Source organism: Oryzias latipes, chromosome 18 (assembly GCF_002234675.1).
Source record: "Oryzias latipes chromosome 18, ASM223467v1".
Taxonomy (NCBI): domain Eukaryota; kingdom Metazoa; phylum Chordata; class Actinopteri; order Beloniformes; family Adrianichthyidae; genus Oryzias; species Oryzias latipes.
Genome location: NC_019876.2, coordinates 4,942,366 through 4,961,074, shown reverse-complemented (window position 1 = coordinate 4,961,074; position 18,709 = coordinate 4,942,366). Strand labels below are relative to the sequence as shown.

Sequence of the window (18,709 nt, the reverse complement as noted above, 5' to 3'; positions counted from 1 at the left end):
GAGATGCTTCAACAGAAGTCTTTCACAGCTGTTTTTAGATTCAGATTCTTTTCTATGGGATGTAGCTGGTGGCTTATATGGGTAAAATGTTTTCTGAAAGGTTTGGATGTGTGAGGAAAGACTCATATTTCTTCCTCAAAAAAAATCCAGATTTGAAACTTCCATAATCCTAGTTCTGCTCACTTGATGAAGAAATGCAAAACGCTTTTGTTTAAACGATTTCTATTCCTGTTTTGCTCTTGTCAGCATGATCAATGTTAATGATGTTGCCCTGATTGATCAGAACTTGAATGTGCTTCTGTTTGTTTTCATGATAGGCTATCGCCCAAATGCCAAGTGTGAAGGACTCGAAGAACCTCGTCGATCAAACCTTTTCTGAAGGCATCTCGTTTCAAGGAACCACGCTCAGCTTAAAACCTTTCAACAACACCTTTACAATGTCACCGGTGAGCTCAGGCCTCTACATTTAGCTTCAGCAATTAGCATTAGGATCTAGATTTTGCATCCATATCTACATTTTGCATTAGCACTAGCATATAGCTTCAGCACCCAGCATTAGAAGTTAGCATTAGCATCTTGCTTCATCATTTAGCTTTAGCCTCTAGCTTCAGCCTTTTGCATCATTATCTAACTTTAGCATCCAGCTTCATCTTTTAGCTTCAGCTTTAGCATTAACATCTTGCTTCATCATCTAGTTTCAGCATATAGCTTTAAGAGCTAGCTTCAATATTTAACGTCAGTATCTAGATTCTGCATCTAGCTTTAGCATCTAGCTTTAGCATCTAGCTGTAGCATTTAGCATCATTATCTAACTTTAGCATCCAGCTTCATCTTTTAGCTTCAGCTTTAGCATTAACATCTTGCTTCATCATCTAGTTTCAGCATATTAAGAGCTAGCTTCAATATTTAACGTCAGTATCTAGACTCTGCATCTAGCATTAGCATCTAGCTTTAGCATCTAGCTGCAGCATTTAGCATCATTATCTAACTTAAGCATCATCTTGTAGCTTCAGAATTTAGCATCTGTATCTATCTACATTTAGCTTTACCATCTCGCTTTGCATGTAATTTCAGCATTTAGCAACAGCATCTAGCTTTAGCTTTTAGCTCACAGCAGTTTCACCTCCAGTGGGTTTTTTTTTTTTGTTTTAAATCGATGTTTGTGTTTGTTTTTGCTGTCACTGAAGTGAAGGCTCACTTTAACTGTTCTTTGTTTCAGTTTGGCTTCTACAAGTCTCTGATGACACTCATGCACTTTGTAAGAAACACGCACACACACACATTTTTACACCAGGGCAGTTGATCCAGTGTTGATGTTCTTTGAATTACTGCAACTCTGCATCTACCTTTAGCATGACGCATTTGAATTGCATATCTGCATCTGAATTAACTGTTACACTTTGATCGTGTAAAGATCAGCAACGTTTATGACGTGAAGCGCCAATTCAAAACTCTCTCCTTAACACAAAGACGTACAAAAACTTTTCCAATAGATCTGAAATTGTATAGAGTTCACAGACAGCAGGTCAAATAGCTTTTTAAAACATTTTGGCGTTGCTTTCATAACAACACTCCACAGGGAATACAGGTCGAAGTTGAAATATTATTACAACTATGTTTGTTTGTCCTACCTACAGAAATAAGATTGGAAATGTCAGAACAAAATCAATATTTTAAAGACTTTACAACCAATAACATTTAAAATAAATGCTGCCAAGTGTATTTACTCTTCATCTTCAGTTACATAATGATGTGAGAAGAGGTTTCTCCGTTCCCCAGGTGGTGACTGATGGAGGAGAGAGAACCGTCTACATCCACAACATATCGTCCAGTGACACCATCAAGCTCAGGGAGGATCTGAGGAACCTGCTCCGCATCAAGAACTTCCTGCCTCTGATGAACAGAGTAAGAAGCGCCCGTCCTTCTCGGAGATCCCCGTAGAAAAGGCGAGCTGACGGACGGTGAGCGGCTCTGTTTGCGTTTCAGCTTTTCATCGAGTTCGAGAGCGTTTTGGACGCCGATCTGTACGGGATTCGGCTGAGCGGCCAGATGTTTGCCCAGAAGTACACGGTCTACAGGATGAAGTCTCCCAGCAGTGCAGAGGAACCATCCACAGGTGAGGCTGCTGCCGGTTTAATTCAACTTCAAGTGTTATGTCTTTACCCGACTCCAGATTCCTCTGAACATCTTCTGATCTATTCTGAAAGTGTTCCCAGTGGTCTTTGAACTATGATCATTCTGTTTTTAGACCAAATGAAAAAAAACTGTTTAGTTCTGTAGAGTGCTGTAGAAATTCACCTCTGAGTTGTTGGCGGGACTGTTGGCATAGAGCAACCCCCCCCCCCCCCCCCCCCAAGGATTTGAATAAAAATATACTCATTTTCTGAATAAATGTCCTTGACATCAGAAAAATGCCAAAAGAACGCGTTAAAAAAGGGCATTTTCATCAGAGCGCGACTTTAAGTTTACTAAAAAATTCCACTTCTTTATTCTTTTGTTCAACTTTATAAAAACAAAACAGTTTTGTTTCTAACAGTAAATGCAGTTGGAGGATTTCCTTAATGGTCATACTTTTTGCATGAATATGTTCAAAACTAAAGCTCCAGAATGGCGGACGCCTCCGTTTTGGATGACCATGAAAACGGCGCCGTTCCTGTACCCGACTGCGACGCACTCCTTCATCAGTCCAGGTGAGGAAGACTCACCACAGCTTGATGTCTAGATGAACGCGAGGGATTCTAACCAGCGTTTTTCTTTTCTTCTGTCAGCTTGTGTGTCTGTTGATCAGCCGGCTGACATCGTGGTGAGAAAACTGATCCGGTTTTGGATTTCTGAAAGGAGACGTCATGACGTAGCAGCGATTAAAATCCTCTTTCCTCCTGCTGCAGAAAGCGGCCGTCATTGGCTCAGAGTTTGCCACGGTCATGCTGAGCGGTTTACCGGAAAACGGCTACACCCATGAGGACGTGGCCAAACTGGTGTGGCCGTTCTTCAGCACGCCCAACTTCCAGGTCCTGAACCAGAACCTGTACGTCCTGCCTCTGCAGAGGAGGGTGAGTTCAAGGGTTAATTGATTTTTATTTTTTTGTAGAATTCCCTCCAAAAATGTTTCACTATGATGATTATTAAACATCTACAAAGGTTTAAGTTTATAAAAATATGAATTCCCGCAAACTTTGGTAAAGGTAATAAATACATGTTAGAAGGGCCTATATAAATGCAAAAATAAACTTATTTTGAGGTTTTAAGTGTCTTATAAAACTAATTTCTCACTAAAAACAACCCCAAAGCGGTCTTTTGATCCATTTGCGCATTTCTAATTCAACCTGCCCCTCCCAATCCACGAAAATGTACAGGTCCTCACATTGTGATGTAGATAAGTGAGGAACCGCCCCTTCCATGAAGAGTCTGTGCTATTGCTCCGCCCCCAGGCTAACACTCACTCGCTGTGTCTGAATCCCCCCCCAACCCCTATCTACTAAAAAACGATCTAGTGCCCTGGATTTTGAAATCAATTCAAGAACCATGCTCATGACTATTTTTTTCTTTTTTTAGAGCGGATATGACGTTAGCGATTTCACGAAGTAAGAATCTCATTGATATGACCGTTTTACAAATAAATATTTGATTTTAAAATACATTTAAATACTTATTTTTTTGTGGCAAAACTTGTTTGACCATAATGCATTGTGGTCTATATTGGTCGATCCAGTGAGCGTCGAAGGACATATGTAACATGTACATAAAGAATGTTGATCACAAAGGAGGGATTCCTGTTTCTGAACGACTTATTTTGATATGTCTCTCCTGCAGGCGTTTGTGTTTTTCAGCAACTGGACGGCGTGCTCCGAGTTTCTCAAAGAACACGTCCGAACCCCCGTTTCTCTCAAAGGTCACACTCTGAGTGTGCAGGTCGTCTTGGAGAAGATTCACCCGGGCTCCAACCAGGTAAACCCGCTGACGCCCCCATCAGAGCCGCCCCATCCGGGTCCTCAAAGCCTTAGGTCACATGCAACCGGACGATCCTCCCGCCAATTTTCCCAAAGTAGCTTGACAGGGTCGGGGAGAGCGCTTGAATGTGCCTGATCTACTTTATTTCATTCTTTCTGCATCTCGCTGAAGGAAACACGAGTTTCCCCGCTCATCGCCACGACGACGGGCTTACACGTCACTCTTTTGCAACCGGTCGCTGAAATACAATCTTTCGCTGGTCAGTACAGACACTTTTTGTCCCCCCCAACATTTGGATTCAAACTCCGCCCACCCATTCATACGAGTCTCTGGAAAAGTAAAACGGTTGGCCAGAAATGTACAGCAAGAGTGACTGACATGTCCGAAACGAAGTACTGCTACCACATCGGTACCGATACAAACTGTCAGTACTTTCGTTTCGTGAATTACGAAGGATACCAAATCTAAGGCCCTGATTGGACAAGTTTAACTTTGAACACGCGTTCGATGGCGGCGTGTTTTCTATGCAGAGCCCGAAAAGATAAAAATGTGAAAGTGAGAGTTTTGATCGTGGAAGCCTGAAGTCTGCGCAGACTTTCCACTTTTCACTCCTTCATGTTGGTTTTATCTTTCGCAGAGCACCGTGTACAAGAGTCTGATGAAATGGAGCAGTCCTGTAAGTTCTCCTCTGTTTGATGTCGACATCAAAGGTCGTTTTCGACGATCTGAAAAGAAGCTCTGGTTTTCATTTCCAGCTGAAGCCAGATCCAGAGTTTCTGAATAACCGGCTGCTGTCAGTGGAGGTGACTGACACTTCAGCAGCCCTGGTCATGACGATCATGAAGGTGGTGGATTCCATATCTCCTTTCGTTAACTTCCTGCCCCTGGCCAATCGGGTGAGAGCGCCGCTTGCTGCTGTCGGGTTTATATCATCATACAGTTGGTTGGATGACGTGTTAAAGACTCCGTCTGCCTCAGATCTACGTTGAGATGCTTTCCGTCATGGCCGTGATCGACGTTCAGCTGAAGATTTCCTCCATGGAGCCCTCGCAGCTGCCCTCCGACTGGTTTGTGTTGTTGTTTTTATAAATATGTCACCTAACTACAAACGCCTGATTACGCCAAAATAGTTATCCATTTTATGACGTGATGCTAATATTGAATGTACGAATACGGAAACTTTCTCCAGACACGAATTGCTGGACGGAGTTTTAGGGTCAGCAAAAAAAATAAGATTACGAGACAAAAAAGAATACGATCAAACAGTTTGATGCGTCAGGTCTGCTCGTTATGGCGATGTGACGGTAGATCACGGACCCTCAAACGTGAACTAATAAAAACATGAAAATATATTATAAACTAGAAGGAGCTGCATTTCCAGAAGAAATGCAGGGTTGAATGCTATATTGCTGAATGAAAATGAAACTTAAAAGCTACTATCTGGAAAAAAAATGTCTAAATAAATAATGAAAGTTGACCATAAAGTGAAAACGGCACAATAACAAAAAAGTTTTTGTGAAAAGTGAGCTTCTGCACCAAGGATTCCCCATGAATTTCAATGGAGGCAAAAATGCTGCAATATCATGTAAAGTTGAAGAATTTCAAAAATCAAAAAACTGAAAGAGCTGAACATTATAATGGAACGTTCAAAATAGTGGAAAAATTATAGAAGGAATTAAGCACCCAAAAAAATGGCAGAAGATGCCATAATAAAAATAGAGAAACAATGGGTTGAATGCTTTATAGCATAGAAATTCAATCACTTGATTGACATGCAGATTGGCCATGCAGATTGGCCAATCAAACATCCTCTGGGACATACGTCACTGGGTTTTCTTTGTCTCGCGCCGGGACTCCGGCTGAAGACTCTTCCGGCCCGCGAATCTCCTCGATTGGAAACTTCGTAATTTAAAAACGTTTTTTTTTTTTTTTTGTAAACTGATCCTCATACTCTGCGGTAGATTTAAATTTATTAAATTATTTGTTTAAAACATTTACAGCCAATCGGGCTGCAGAACACAATACACTGTAAAAAATGTAAAATTGTACTAAAAGAACTGTGTTGCAACAACATCTAAGTTGAACTTAAGTTCTAACTCTTCTTTTTCTTCACAGGAAGAAAGTCAAGCGTATTGAACCGTAAGTGAGGTTTTTTTGTGTTTTAGTCTGATTTTTAATTACTTGTAAATAACATCTTAGTTTGAATAGAACTTTTCATTTTCGTTATTATAGTGCTCTGCACTAAAATAACATAAGACAAGCAAATAAATAAAAAAAAGTTAAGTAGCTGCTGTAATTACATTTTCTTTTTTGAATATTAACCACTATGCTACTTTTACTAACATGAGAAACATGTTGCATCTGATGTAACCCTAGTGATAGTACTTCTGCAACCACCCAGGGGCGTGGTTTAATGCTTCTGTGTGCTGGTTCTAAGTTAGTGGTTTACAGGACACAAATGAAACACTACCTCTCAATTACTGCAACTCTACATAGCCCCTAAAGGGACATTACAGAAGAATTAATAAATGGCAGTCAAGTCTGTTTTGTTTTTACTTTGATATTTTTTTTTTCTTTCTTCTTTAATGTCCCTTTAGGGGCTCCGTACAATTCTGACCCCCCGTTTTCGCAAGTAGCCTAAATCAGCCAATTTATTTAATTACAACTCCAGAGCTTTAGCCCCACTGAAGATGTTCATTACCCATAATTCTTTAACCGTTTGTGCAATCAACATACATCTCCTGATTCTGATGAAGGAAAGCAGTTTTGTGCCAAGTAAAGCTTAACTCACACTTTGCTAATAGGGCTGCATATCAGCCACTCTACTAACCTTACATCAGTTAAGTGTTGCATGTTATGTCTTATACTTTACGAACTGTATTGGTAAAATATTGCATATTAACTACTTTACTAACTTTATGATCGTAACGTGTTGCATATTAGGCATTAGCTGTTATACTAGTTACTATACCAATTTTGTATTAGTGCGATGTTGGATATAGTGTTGCATGTCAGTGCAAAAATGTCCTTTGGCAACCACTAGGGGGCGTAATTTTATGTTTTTGTGTGCTGGTTTCAAATGAGTAATTTACAGTTAATTTCTCTTTAACCCTTCTGACACCAGAGATGAAGGCGACAACTACAAAAACCACGCTTCTTGAGTAATTATAATGCTTCAACGGTTTTCGCAATTAGCATAAATAAGCTAATGTTATCCAAAGTTGCGTAAACTTGAGTTCGTTCAAAAAACGTCAACACTGGAGTTAAAGCAAATTAATCCGACTGGTTGTCTGTTTTCTCCCTGAAGCATGAGTACCCTACAGCAGCGGCTGATCAAGTGTAGCCAAACCCCTCTTTACCTTAAACCCGACCCCCCACCAAAAACGAAGAAGAAGAAGAAAAAGAAAAGCCAAAGAAAAGCCCACATGGAAGCTGGTCCCGTCACAGCAGGGGACTGCGACGACTACATCGCCAACAACCGCGTCCCCCGCGCCTCAGCGACCGCCGCCAGGGTCTTGATAGCAGCCGAGTTAACCGAAGAAGCACAAAGAGTTACCGGATCCGGAGTGACGGCAAACACCGAAATCTCGCCACATCTTTCTGGGATGGGGTCACAGCTAACCGATTCTAGAGAAGATTCTGCTCAGGAAGAGAAGAAAGGCGTTGGTGAGGAGGAGGAGGGAACAATCCAAGGAGGTCAAAACCTTCCAGGCCCACTGAAGAATGAAGAGGAGAAGGGAGAGCAAAAGGATGAAGACTTGGAGGAAAATCATCAAAACAATTCTTCTCAGGGATTTTCCAACACATGTCCTGAAGGCGAGGATTTGGAGCCGGGCCTGACTATCAGACAGGTTCCTGAGAAACCAGCAGCTGAAGACGACCAGCAGCAAAGTCCAAGAGGAGACGAAGGAAACGGGGAGGAAATCTGCTTAGAGTCTTCAACCTCCAAAGAGGAAAGTCTTCAAGACTCAACTGGAGATTTTATGGAGCAAGAAAGAAGTGAACCTGCAGCTGCCGATCCCATCGGAGCAGAAGACAACCGTCTGACACTTGTAACCATGACGAATCCGGCCAGAGATCCTGAGGAAGGTCAGTCACCTATGGAGACTGAAGATGAGGTTCAACAAGAAAGCATGGATCATGGTGGAGAACAGGATCAAGTGGAACCTGCATCCCTCATTTCCAGCTCTGCAAGCTCCATAGGAAGGAGAAAAACCACAGACCTCGAGACGCCGACGGGAGGGAACTTCCTCGCTGACGACACCGAGAAACTTCCAAACATAGAAGCTACAGCTGCTCCTGAAGACGCTCGGACAGAAACACCAGAGGAACGCGTTTTTGGAGACGATCAGCCAACAGGAGCAGAGAAACCAAACAGAAGCCTTCCAGCTGCTACCGGGGGCTCAATGCAGAAGGAAGAGGACTCCACAGAAGCAAACGACGAAGAAGACGAGGCTCCAGACGAAGCTGAAACTTGTGGCTCCACAGCCGAGAAGACGCTGCTCCTGGAGGAGCGTTCAGAAGAACAGGCCGCAGAGGAAGCTGCCGTTGAAGTGAACCAGGAAGAAGAATCCAGGCAGGAGGAAGAGAAGGCTGACTTCACACGTCCAGAGGTGATGCCCTGATTCAAAGCGTCTTGTTTCAAAGCTTCAGAGATGTTTCTGCTGCAGGTTCTGTGTTTCTGTTGCAGGTGACGTCAGCTGCAGATGAGGATCAGAAGACCGTGGTTGTATCAACACACGGTGACAACACAGGTATGTGTTCATGAAACTTCAGTCCGTTTTACAGTTTAGATCTGTTTCTAAAGAAGTCCGGCTGCTGAGGCTCATGGGTATTGTAGTTTACCGTCCACCTGTATTAATTCCATCTCCGTTTCTGATTGGTTTTGTAGAAGAAGCTGTAAAGATGAAGGAAGAGACTGAAGAAGATCAGAACCTCAAAGTGACGCCCCGCCCAAGAGGTCGACCCAGAAAGACCCGAAAAGCACCCGGTAACAAACTGACCACATCCACAAATGTCTGATCATTATCAAGTTTCTTAACTTTTTTTTTCCTAGTAACACATCAACAAACAAACCCAACATCCTTCACCCAACACCAGCAGTTATCAGTACATTAAATAACAGATTAAAGGCCCGTACACACCGGGACGAATATTCGGCAGGCGATTTTCGCTGACGATGAGCCGAGCAAACATGCAATTTCATTCCCTAACATTAGATGGCGCTTAATGTAAACAGAAATACTCCTGTACACAAGGTGGCGCTGCGCAACTTTACGCTTCTTAAAGTTGCTTTTCACTCAGAAGAAGAGAGCAAGTATTTACGCGCTTGTCAGAATCAAACAAAGAAAACATGAATATTTCAAGCACCAGTTGCTCCAACTGGTGTTTGGTTCGGGGATATTTTAGAATGTCCGTCATTATTTCTTCGCGGCTGTGTAGATGCAACTCGGCGTCTATCTTCTTCGCTGGTATGTGTGCTCAGAAAGGCATTTTTGTGTTTGAGCGCCCCCAAGTTGTATTTTACTTCAGAAGCTCCAGCCACAGAAAAGGTTTTGTGCTAAAATACACTTTACTGATAGTGCCGCATATTAGCTACTCTACTATTTTACCAATCTTACGATAGTTTAAATTGGCCATTTTGCTACTTTTCCAACTTTACAATAAAATGTTTATATTAGCTACTATGTTAACTTTACGATAATAAAATATTCATATTAGCTACTATGCTAACTTTACGATAATAAAATGTTCATATTAGCAACTATGCTAACTTTACGATAATAAAATGTTCATATTAGCTACTATGCTAACTTTACGATAATAAAATGTTCATATTAGCTACTATGCTACTCAAGTTTTGGAAATTCAGTGAAATGTTACGGAAAACCGTTGCTACTAAAATAAAATTGTACAAACTCTGTATTTCAGCTCCAGTCTTAAAGGGTTAAATGCAGAATTTTGTCGTTTCACACTTGGACGTGTTGTGTATCCAAGGCAACCAGCATCTCTGTCTTGTAAAGTATAAACCAAGAAAAGCAACAGCATTATTTCTTAATTTCATAGAGAGTTCGTAGTCACAACCTTAAGTGTGCATCTAGTTCTCCAAACTGAATCGTAAGATTAATTTGAAAATGTTTTGTTTCTCCTGATTTTTTGGTTTCTGTCGTCGTGTCAACGGTTCAGTCGAGGCTGCAGTGAGACGGTCTGGCAGAGGGAAACGGAGCGCAGAAGATTCCAAAATTCCTTCGGTTCCCGCTGTGGAGGCAGAGGAAGAAGAAGCCGTGAAGGAGTCTGACAGAACCGACGGTCCGACACCAGGAGGAGATGAGCAAGAACAACACAGCAGGACTGAAGCTGAAGGTGACCGAAACCTCGTTGAACAAAATATTATTCAAGTCTGGACGAAAGTCATTAATCAAAGTTTGATGAGATGTTTTTTGGAAATACGGTTTCCTTCAACTTCTATGCAGATGATGCTCACATCTCCACCTCCGCCCAAGTTTTAGAACAGCCATCTTGAAACTAAACTCTCAAATTCATTTAAAATAAAACTAAAATTCTCCCAATAACCCAATCCCTCAGTGTATAAGTCCATGGTGGTTCCTTCATCTTTAGGCAATCTTATTAACTGAACAAAAATTCAAAAACAATATCGGAGACGATTCCAGCTGAAAAGTTCATTTTATTGACTTCTTTTTTTTAAGGGGGGATGGAGCCGGATGAACCAGAAGCAAAGCGACTTCGCCCTGAACCTTTGGGCCCGGATTCCAGGTCCCAGCTGCTGCCCTTTGACCCCGAGCGGTCTGTTGGTGAGAAACTAAACCAGAACCGTGACGATGATGAGTGCCCGCTGTCTGCTCATCCATGCCCCTGAATCTAAATCTGGAACAGCGCCTGCTTAAGTTTTGCTCTCCCTTCAGGTCAGGAGTTCATGGAGCTCAAGTGGGTTCATTTCTGCCGCCTCTGCTCCGTTTACTGCGGCAGCGCAGACGCCGACGGAGAGCGCCACTGCCGCAGCCAGCAGCACTACTGCAACCTGCAGGTGAGCTCAGAGCCTCAGCTCTGGACCTTCAGACCCGGACGGTCCTCTGACCGCTGCCTCTGTTTGCAGGAACACTACCGGCAGCTTCAGCAGGAACCTGCATCAACGGCCACGCACCAAGAACCCACCAGTGGAAAGGAGTGAAAGAAAAGAAAATGTTTTTCTGTCCACACGACAGCAAACAGGAGGTCTGTAAATAGATTATAGGTACAAATGTTTGTTTGGGTTGATTTCTGTGGGTAAATAAATAGAATTCTACGCTTGGTTGTTTGTAATCCTCATTTCTGTTATCAATGGAAGCATTGAACCAAAAAGAGATTTAAACAAAATTGTTCCAGTTTCAAGAGGTTTTTTTATATATATTTTTTGGTGTTTTTTTTAGTTTTAAAATGGGGAAAAAAATTATTTCAGCGATTTTCAACCTTTTTTTTTTCTTGAACTATAAATGCAAGAAAACTACAAACTGACAAAAGCCACAAAGATTCCAGATGAACATTTGTTTGTAGTGATGCAGACGATGATTTGTTGTTGGTTAAATTAGCTCCGCCTCCTGGAGGTGAAGCTGCAGAAACTGCAGAGATTTTTTTCAAGATTTCTTTTTAGATTTATTTTGTTTTTCTTTATCTTTTTACTAGTTCTGAAATGATTAGTAAAAAAAAAATACACAATTAGGTCGTGCTTCATTTTCCACATCACCACATACAAATATTAACTGTTCATCCTGGACACTAATAAGGATCAAGTACATAGTAAGCCTTAATCACACAAACGGAAACTAAACCGTAAACAAACCAAAAATGCTCACATTTCAAACAAAAAGTTTTGTTTAAAATTTAAGTCTCTAGACTGATTTTTTTGAGGAACCAGCATTAGATTAGGATTTGGGATCAAACATCCAACCATCAAGTCAAGATTCTGTCAAACGCAAAGAACCACCTCAATCCTAACTGTACAGAAGGAACCAGACAAGCAGGTAGAATCCAGGCCTGGAGGGCCGCTGAACAACAGGTTTTCCAACCATCCTGCCATGGAGGCTCCTGATCAGCTGAACACACCTGATCAATGTAATCAGCAGCAGATAAGGCAGGATTTGGACACCTTTAACCCTTGTGCTATCCTAGGCATTTTAACGTTGGGAGTTGGGTCATCTAGACCCACTAGACCAGGGGTCGGGAACCTATGGCTCGCGAGCCATATATGGCTCTTTTGATGGTCACATGTGGCTCGCAGACAAATCTTTACTTATACTTTTTTTTTCATTAGACCAGTCCTTCTCGGGCGCGATGCGATGCCAGAGGCGCGCAGTAGTAGCGGTGCTTAGAGAGAGAAATCTGCGCCAGCGCTATCAGTTACTATTATCTATTATTTCACAGAGTTTGTACCAGCTGGAAACCTTTGAATTGACGTGCATAAAACTACGCGCTCCCGTCTCTGAGAAAGAGCGCGCAGTTGCGGGGACGGGATGTTAGAGGGAGAAAGCAGAGGGGGGGGGTGAGGTGTTGTGGGGACAGCAGGTGAATCGCGCAGGGATTGTAAAAACGTAAAACCCGCTTCCCGTCACTCACTGCAGCGTGTGAGTGTGTGTTTGGCTCCACGTCTGCATGTGATCAGTCTTTGTCACATCTACAGAATATTCAGACCTAAGATCACGTTTAAAGTCTCAACGCCTGCGTGAAGCAGAAACTCACCACGTATCAACCAGACTAGACCATCAGCAAAACTACCACGAGAAATACTCATCATTTATTAGCAACAGAATAACAATGTTATTAAAAAGAATCCACAGACTTATTGTACTTTAAAAATGTTGAAATTAAATCAAATGCACACATTCATTTGTATATTTAGTTTTAAACATATTGTCGCGGACTGAGTTTAACTTGGCTGTTGGGCCACGTTAAAAGTTCTGGAGTTCATTGAACGCGTCAAGCAGAGATCTGATTGGCTCTCAGTTCTGTCGCTCAGCCTGTTGTTAGGTAGTTTGGACCAATGGGGTTCAGCTATGGGCCGAATAAGGGAAATGGGAGGGGCTGCAGCGGGAGCAGGGGAATATAAAGTTGGGAGAAGCGCTCTCGTGTCGGCGGGAGAGATTCAGGAGTTGCTGAATTAATTGAACGGCGTTTGTTGCGGTCTGCAGTAATCGGAATAAAGAACTTTAAAAGAGGTTAAGTCTCCGTGCCTCAGTGTGGGGAAGGGACACTACATTATTGTATGGCTCTTTCGAAATTACATTTCAAAATATGTGGCATTTATGGCTCTCTTGGCCAAAAAGGTTCCCGACCCCTGCACTAGACAGTGCTCTGAACCTTTTTTCTTCAATGATTTGTGATCTTCACTGGTTTTTCATGGATTACATGAAATCTTTCCACCTTTATCCACCTTTGTCATGGTAGGGAGAACACATCAATGGAAGGGTGGGGTCATCTAAGGTAGCACAAGGGTTAAATGAATTTCCAGATTAGAGTTAAATCCGTTGTGTGAATTATTTTCACATTTAAATGCAAATAAGAAATTTCTACCAAACTTGATGTTCCAAATTTATTTTCAAATGAAACAAATGTCCCAAACAAAACTGTAAAAGCGAAAAAACAAATTATACTTTATAACGTTTTTATGAAAGACCGTAAAAAATAAAGTGGGACAGAATTTTGTTTAGTTTTCGTCGATGCTTCGTCAGTCAGGAAGTCTTCGTCGTTCCTGCTGCAGTTTCCTGTAATGCTTCTGTGGAGACACAGCAGAGAGCCTCACAGAGGCCTCCTCTTCCTCTTTCCTCGTGTTGTGTTGAGTTGTGTGTACCTGTAGGTTGCGGTAGTGGGTTTCAGTGCGGCAGTGAAGGTCGTCGGAGGGGTTCTTCTTCAGGTAGAAAACGGAGCAGAGACGGCAGAAATATCCAAGTTTACGCACGACGAACTCCTGACCTGAAGAGGAACACAAAAACACAGCTGGCATTGGAGTTTCACAGTGGGAACAGTTGCTGTTGCATTGTGGGAACTTAAAGTGAGCAACAGCAGAAGACAGAAATTAAATGACAATACCAGCAGCTAGATTTTTACACGACTTCAAATAGAGATTATTTTATATTCAGTTCTATGTTCATGGCCAAATATCACCACACCGTTGTCTCAACGGGCTTCACACCGGTAACTGCACAAAAGCTTTGAATAAGTTATAAAAAAGTGATTGCTGAACTTAACTTAACAGACTAAGCTAAACTGGACATGCCTGCCCTCAGATTCAAATACATGCGACATCACGATGTAACTAACAGACGGACAGATACTTTTTTGATCCCTAGGGAAATTACACCGCAGTCCACGGCTCCATACACCCACCAGATCGAATAAAACACACATTAAAAGAATAAAGAAGAAAAAAGTGTTTAAATATAATTATTAATACAATTTAAAATTAAAAGAGACAAACTTCCAAAGAAGTCATATGAAAAATTAAAAAATTAATCTAAATTAATTTTATTTATATAGCACCTTTCATGACGAGAAGACAGCTCAAGGTGCTGTACATAAAAACAAAAACAAATGCAATAAAATACATTCAATTACCCCCGCGCAATAAAATACACAAAGACAAACACCAGTGGATAATAAATAAGTGATTAAAATAAAGAGAAACCACAATTAAGATAAACCAAAATAAAGAGAAACCAGAAAAAAAAGATGATATTTGTTGGTATCAAATAATATCTCCACACATATTTTTGAATGGTAAACTCTAACCATGTAGTCGACTTGGCGCCATGATTTTGTCACAACTTAAAAAAAAACGTGAATCGGACTTCTGGTCATCAGAAACTAGTTGTTTTCCACATACCTGACATGTTTCGACGGACGTCTTCCATCTTCGTTAGTCATCAGGTGGTAGTGATGTGACGTATATAAAAAAACATTTGATTGTGACAGAGGCGGAGTCAAACTTTGACAGGTGACTCCGCCCCTTACTCACGCTATGCATGATCTATACAAGTTCCGTTCATCCATACACTCTACCAAACACTGGCGCCAACCTATCTTGCCCAAGGACACTGACACATGGGCGGGCAAGGCGGTACCTTCGATCAGAGGTCAACCGCTGTACCTCTTGACCAAAGTAAAAATATGTAAAAGCTTGAATGACCCTTTTACCTTCTATTCTCTCCTCTTCGTCTTCATCGTCTTCTGCATTTGCAGTTTTCTGCAGACAGACATGTTGCTGCTAAAGGCCGTGTCACACTGCCACTACGTACATATTGTGTATATTTCACATATGACATTTCAGTTTTCCATGATCCATCCGTGATCTACGTAATTCATGTGTTTCTTGGATTCGTCGATCTGCGCAGATGTCCGTTGAGGGTTTTGGCCGATGGGTCTTTACGTAAATTCGGTTCTGAACTATACAAAATTTTGGTTTGGGTGAGAATTACACAGTTTACATGTATTTAATGTAGTTTAAATACAATTATTACATAAATCGTACACAATTGTGTGTGATTTTTGCAAGATGCATACACAAATTTGTGTCTTTCCACGACTGTTCAACGTATGTCTAACCGTACTGTATAACTTTCATATCGCATATATGGCGCACACATCGCATTAAAATTATGTGATTGTTGCATGAATCACTAATGAGGTGCATTTAAACAGTACAATAATCGCACACTGTCATGTTCTACGTTGTTATGTGTTCTTTGGGTGGTTTATTTGTACTTCTGTGGTTTCATTCGTGATACATCTGAAAATTTCACGTGCGGACCACAAGTTTTCTCATTTTTTCAACGCTTATTCACGCACGACCAATTTTATATCTGTGCAATATGCACAAAATGAACAACGTGGCTGAGTGACACGACCTTAAGAATGATCATTTTATCTGATGCATGTCTGAATGTTAAAGCAGACCTTCATCTGACAGCTTCTTATCGAGTACCTTCAACATTTCCTCGTGGTTTTCCTTTTCTTCAAAGATCTTGTTACGAGGAATGAGCTTCTGTAGATCCACTTTCCCATCATTCCGTCCTCCGTCTTCCGTTCCTCCTCTTCCAACTTCTTCCCCATCAACTTCTTCAGGAATCTCTTGGCTGGTACCAACTAACCACCTTTTTCTTTCTTTCCTGTCCTGACTTTCTATTCCACTAAACCTAGAAACCTTTTTCTTCAGCTCCTCCTCTTTCAGGCGGATTTTTCTTTTAACTGGAGGTTTAGAGAAGTAACGTTTTTCTGGGTTTTTCTTTCTCAGCATAACCTCACGTTTTGATGTCACCTTGTCTTGGACTTGATCGTCTCGGAGGGAATGGACTGTTCTATTGATGAGAACTTCAGAGTTTACGGGTACACCCGGTGTCGTTCTCAGGCTCCTGTTCATAGAGTCAGGACTGTATGGTCCTTCCTCTTCATTCAGTTTTCTGGTCAAGTCGTCCTTCATGGATGCAGTGAAATCTTCAGAAGTTGTGTTTTCCACTCTTGAGTTTTTTTGCATTTCGTCCACATCTTGTACTTTAGAAGTTGTCTCGTTATTTGTTTCTCTTGTATGACTCTTTGTTGGTGTAATTGGCTGATATTTCTCTTCCATCGTGGTCATTTTCTCTGTGTCTTCTTGTGGATCTCTAGAAGGTTGGCGTCTCATCTCATCTTGTCCAGATTGGTCCATTGAACCATCCATCTTCAACTCTGCAGAGGTTTGATCCTCCATAGGACCTTTGACCTGGTGTACATTCGTCTCTTCTGCGTTCCTCGTGTTTTCTTTAGAACTCAAACCGCTGAAGACTTTGAGCTTCTGACATTCATCTCTTCTGGTTCCTTCAACTGAATCCAACATCTCACAGACTTCTGGTTCAGCAAAACCCTTTAGAACCACGTCAGTTTGACCTTCAACAGCCTGGTCTTTATTAAAGGAATCATCGGTGGAAGTTCTGCAGAATTTCCTGAAAGGTTCGTCTTCCCTTTCGCCAGTCAGTGTCTCTGAATCTTCTCCGATTCTTGATGTTTGCTCATCAGGTTGGATTTTACCAGACGACTTTTCTACTGCTGACTCATCAGAACAGTTGAAAGCTTGAGACTGTTTTGATGAAGACGCTTCTTTTTCCACCAATGGAGTGTCCTCATCAGCGATGAATCCTTGGCTTTCAGTGACCACGTCTGGTTTTCGGACAGAAACGTCCACCTTCATTCCACTGTGCTCCTCTGAGCAGACCTCACCTTCATCCTCAGATATTTCTGAGAAATGAAGGTCCTTCAGTGACGTCTGGCTTCTCTCAGGTTCAGCGCCGCCATCCCGTCCCTCATCTTCAAACATTTCAGAACGTACAAGCAAACTCCAGTCGTCTCCAGTTTTACCCTCGGTCCGTTCTGTGATTCTGCCGTCTTCGTTCTTTAAATATTTACCTTTTTTATCGTTTTCGTTCACCTCAAGACTTTGGTTCTGTCCTTGTGCAGGAACGTCATTTGCTTCCTGTTTGCTTTTTAACTGATGAACCTCAGAAGCCGTTTTGGCACAAAAGGTACCTCGACCAACAGATTGTCTTGTGCTGTGTCCATTTTTTTTCTCGTCTATGGATTTAAGGTGAGGTTCCGTGGTCGCAGAAATGGAGCCGGTTGGTTTATTAGAAGCAGAGACGCACGTATGAGGAGAGACTTTGGTTTTTTGGTAGTTCAGTTCGAGGTTCATGGCGGTTTCTCCACAGTCCTGCAGACGCTGCTTCAACATCCCAACACTGAAAATACAAACAAGTTATCGGGTTTTCTGAAGTTGAAAAGCACAAATAGGTTAGTTGAAATTATTCGAAAAAAGACACATTTTCATTTTTTCCCCCTAATAACAATTATATTCAAATATTCCTCTAGGTTAAAGACATTTTGTTTCACATTTATCTCTCCTAAAACGGTTTTATGCTTTTTATTTAAATCTGAAACTCGAAACTATGCTATGCAGAATGAACTTTAAAAAAGTAATTCTAGTTACATTGATCAAAAAGTAATTGAGTTGGGTTACTCAGTTACTTCATCTTATAAATAATTACTCAGTAAAATACCTATTCCAGAGAAAATACACACACACACGTTTCAGCATGCCCCGCCCACTTGACTCCCTGGCCAATCATGATCTCGAATCATGACCCGCATTTATAAACTGAAGTGAAGCGTCGCGATTTATACCAAGTAACTATAACAGGGTAGCTGTGGGGATAAAAGTAAATTGTTGTTATTACTGCGTTACTCAACTTCTAACATCGTAGATGCAATACTAACCTTTCGACGCGTCGGACTTTGCTCCTGTTTAAAAGAAAAGGTGTTTGTCAGGAAAACTGATCTTTAAAGTCGTCTGTAAATTCAGAGTCGTACCACATTTTGTTGGTAGATAAATCCGTTGAGTGAATTTTCTCCAAAACCCGAGTCACACCATCCGGTTCTTCCATCTCTACGCAAATCTGTGTGGGAAACAAAAGCAAACGGAAATAAAAAATGAACAAAGATGCTTCGTCATTAGGGAGCAAAATAAAAGTAATCAAAAACCGCTGTACCTCGTTTATCATTCTGTAAATAACCTGTGATTGATTAAATCTTTCAAGTAGTCTATTTATGACCATAACTACTGCTCGCCAGGTTTGCGACCAGTGTTCAGGGGGTGTGTTTGTCACTTGGGGGCGGTGATCTTTCAGGTTAATCTGATTGGCTGAAATTTGCATGTCAACCTGGCGATTAATCTGTAATCTGTCCA

The 18,709-nt window shown here is 41.5% G+C and overlaps 2 protein-coding genes across 2 annotated transcripts in view; one reads left to right on the top strand and one right to left on the bottom strand.

The window, feature by feature from the left end:
- LOC101175026 overlaps positions 1 to 11,261 on the top strand; it is a 31,720-nt gene extending 20,459 nt beyond the window's left edge. Inside the window, exons 20-38 of the mRNA XM_011487296.3 lie at positions 318 to 446; positions 1,220 to 1,258; positions 1,780 to 1,905; positions 1,987 to 2,116; positions 2,601 to 2,690; positions 2,769 to 2,803; positions 2,889 to 3,053; positions 3,814 to 3,948; positions 4,589 to 4,627; positions 4,707 to 4,847; positions 4,930 to 5,018; positions 6,067 to 6,090; positions 7,259 to 8,564; positions 8,642 to 8,705; positions 8,843 to 8,941; positions 10,138 to 10,314; positions 10,659 to 10,763; positions 10,875 to 10,996; positions 11,066 to 11,261. Coding sequence (XP_011485598.1) covers positions 318 to 446; positions 1,220 to 1,258; positions 1,780 to 1,905; positions 1,987 to 2,116; positions 2,601 to 2,690; positions 2,769 to 2,803; positions 2,889 to 3,053; positions 3,814 to 3,948; positions 4,589 to 4,627; positions 4,707 to 4,847; positions 4,930 to 5,018; positions 6,067 to 6,090; positions 7,259 to 8,564; positions 8,642 to 8,705; positions 8,843 to 8,941; positions 10,138 to 10,314; positions 10,659 to 10,763; positions 10,875 to 10,996; positions 11,066 to 11,140 — 3,090 coding nt within the window. The 3' untranslated portion in view covers positions 11,141 to 11,261. The remainder of the gene's footprint in view (positions 1 to 317; positions 447 to 1,219; positions 1,259 to 1,779; positions 1,906 to 1,986; positions 2,117 to 2,600; positions 2,691 to 2,768; positions 2,804 to 2,888; positions 3,054 to 3,813; positions 3,949 to 4,588; positions 4,628 to 4,706; positions 4,848 to 4,929; positions 5,019 to 6,066; positions 6,091 to 7,258; positions 8,565 to 8,641; positions 8,706 to 8,842; positions 8,942 to 10,137; positions 10,315 to 10,658; positions 10,764 to 10,874; positions 10,997 to 11,065) is intronic.
- Positions 11,262 to 13,520: 2,259 nt separating this feature from the next.
- The window catches only part of LOC105356355, a 38,875-nt gene continuing 33,686 nt past the window's right edge, over positions 13,521 to 18,709 (bottom strand). Inside the window, exons 39-44 of the mRNA XM_011487295.3 lie at positions 18,334 to 18,419; positions 18,241 to 18,264; positions 15,923 to 17,705; positions 15,136 to 15,184; positions 13,793 to 13,914; positions 13,521 to 13,717 (exon numbers count right to left, since the gene is read on the bottom strand). Coding sequence (XP_011485597.2) covers positions 13,670 to 13,717; positions 13,793 to 13,914; positions 15,136 to 15,184; positions 15,923 to 17,705; positions 18,241 to 18,264; positions 18,334 to 18,419 — 2,112 coding nt within the window. The 3' untranslated portion in view covers positions 13,521 to 13,669. The remainder of the gene's footprint in view (positions 13,718 to 13,792; positions 13,915 to 15,135; positions 15,185 to 15,922; positions 17,706 to 18,240; positions 18,265 to 18,333; positions 18,420 to 18,709) is intronic.